At 41.4% G+C, this 1,257-nt stretch overlaps 1 protein-coding gene across 1 annotated transcript in view; it reads left to right on the top strand.

The window, feature by feature from the left end:
- The window catches only part of ARHGDIB (Rho GDP dissociation inhibitor (GDI) beta), an 11,469-nt gene that overhangs the window by 7,725 nt on the left and 2,487 nt on the right, over positions 1–1,257 (top strand). The window contains exon 4 of the mRNA XM_008582380.1: positions 747–810. Coding sequence (XP_008580602.1) covers positions 747–810 — 64 coding nt within the window. The remainder of the gene's footprint in view (positions 1–746; positions 811–1,257) is intronic.

The raw sequence follows: 1,257 nt of genomic DNA, 5'->3' as shown, positions 1-1,257 counted from the left end.
ACATGAGGGGTGTGGGGGGTGGGGGCAATGCTCAATTTCCTAACAAAGAAATAGAAAAAAAATACTCTCTAGGATTGAGAAAAGCTGTATAATTGACACAAATAATATAACAACATAGTCTAACCTGCTGTTGTTCTCGACATGCCTTGGGAACCTGCCTTCAGTTTTCTTTTATTAACACGGACAGGGAGCAATGAAAGGTGAGAAGGTTATAGGAACACTGAAGGGCTCTCTTCCCCAGAGGTGAGAAACAGTAAAAGACCAGTTCCACCAAATTAATAAACAAAGGATAGGGGAGAAATTGTCTCATGAATTTGCATGACATAGAGAANCCAAATTAATAAACAAAGGATAGGGGAGAAATTGTCTCATGAATTTGCATGACATAGAGAAGCAATTAATTACTCAAACCTTAGAGAAGACTGTTGATCTGAAGGATACTGACTGGCCTTTCCAATACCTGGTCTCATGAACTAAATACTTCAGTTTTCTATTTTCTTTTGGGCCTAGAGAACATGTTTAATCACTGAGGCAAGAGGACAATGACATGTCTGCAGCTGTTCCTTCGAACGTGTTAATCACACTCAAAGGCCGACTGCTTGTCTACTTGCTTACCTTTACTTATACTTTCTAATCCCCAACTATTCTTAATATATATCCCAATTATCCACCTACAAATAAATTCGGTTGCNGAAAAATGAAAGACCCTCTTTAACCCGACTTGCTTGGATCCTTCCCACCAACAGGTGAACAAGGATATCGTGTCAGGCTTGAAATACGTTCAGCACACCTACCGGACCGGAGTGAAAGGTAAGAGAAACCACATTTCACACTGTCCCAAGCTGCTTCTCACTGGTTATTAACAATTACCAGTCATAGGCTCATGTAAGAATCTGATAAAAGCTGTGGATGCTCCCTCTAGGAAAAGGCACACGTACACCTCTGCCCTAAACCTTAGTGGCAAGGCCAGTGCTCAGGAGCCCTAATTAAGACCAGGTCATCCACTAACCTTCAGCATTCAGCTTCTGAAATTCGGTTTTATTACTCATATAAAGGAAGAGTAGCCAAGATAATTCTGAATGACATAAAGTACATAAAAATACTCTCAAAAGCAAAAATAAAAAGCAGTTCACAGGTATAAAATCCAACTGTCAGAGAAATCAAAGGCTGGAAAGACTGTACAGTGATATGTGTGTTGGGGGTGGGGCGTGGGGGTGACATGAGGGGTGTGGGGGGTGGGGGCAATGCTCAATTTCC

This window comes from Galeopterus variegatus, unplaced genomic scaffold (assembly GCF_000696425.1).
Source record: "Galeopterus variegatus unplaced genomic scaffold, G_variegatus-3.0.2 Scaffold2594, whole genome shotgun sequence".
In the NCBI taxonomy this organism is placed as follows: Eukaryota; Metazoa; Chordata; class Mammalia; order Dermoptera; family Cynocephalidae; genus Galeopterus; species Galeopterus variegatus.
Note: the sequence above shows the minus strand (reverse complement) of the source record. Positions and strands in the feature narration are given on the sequence as shown.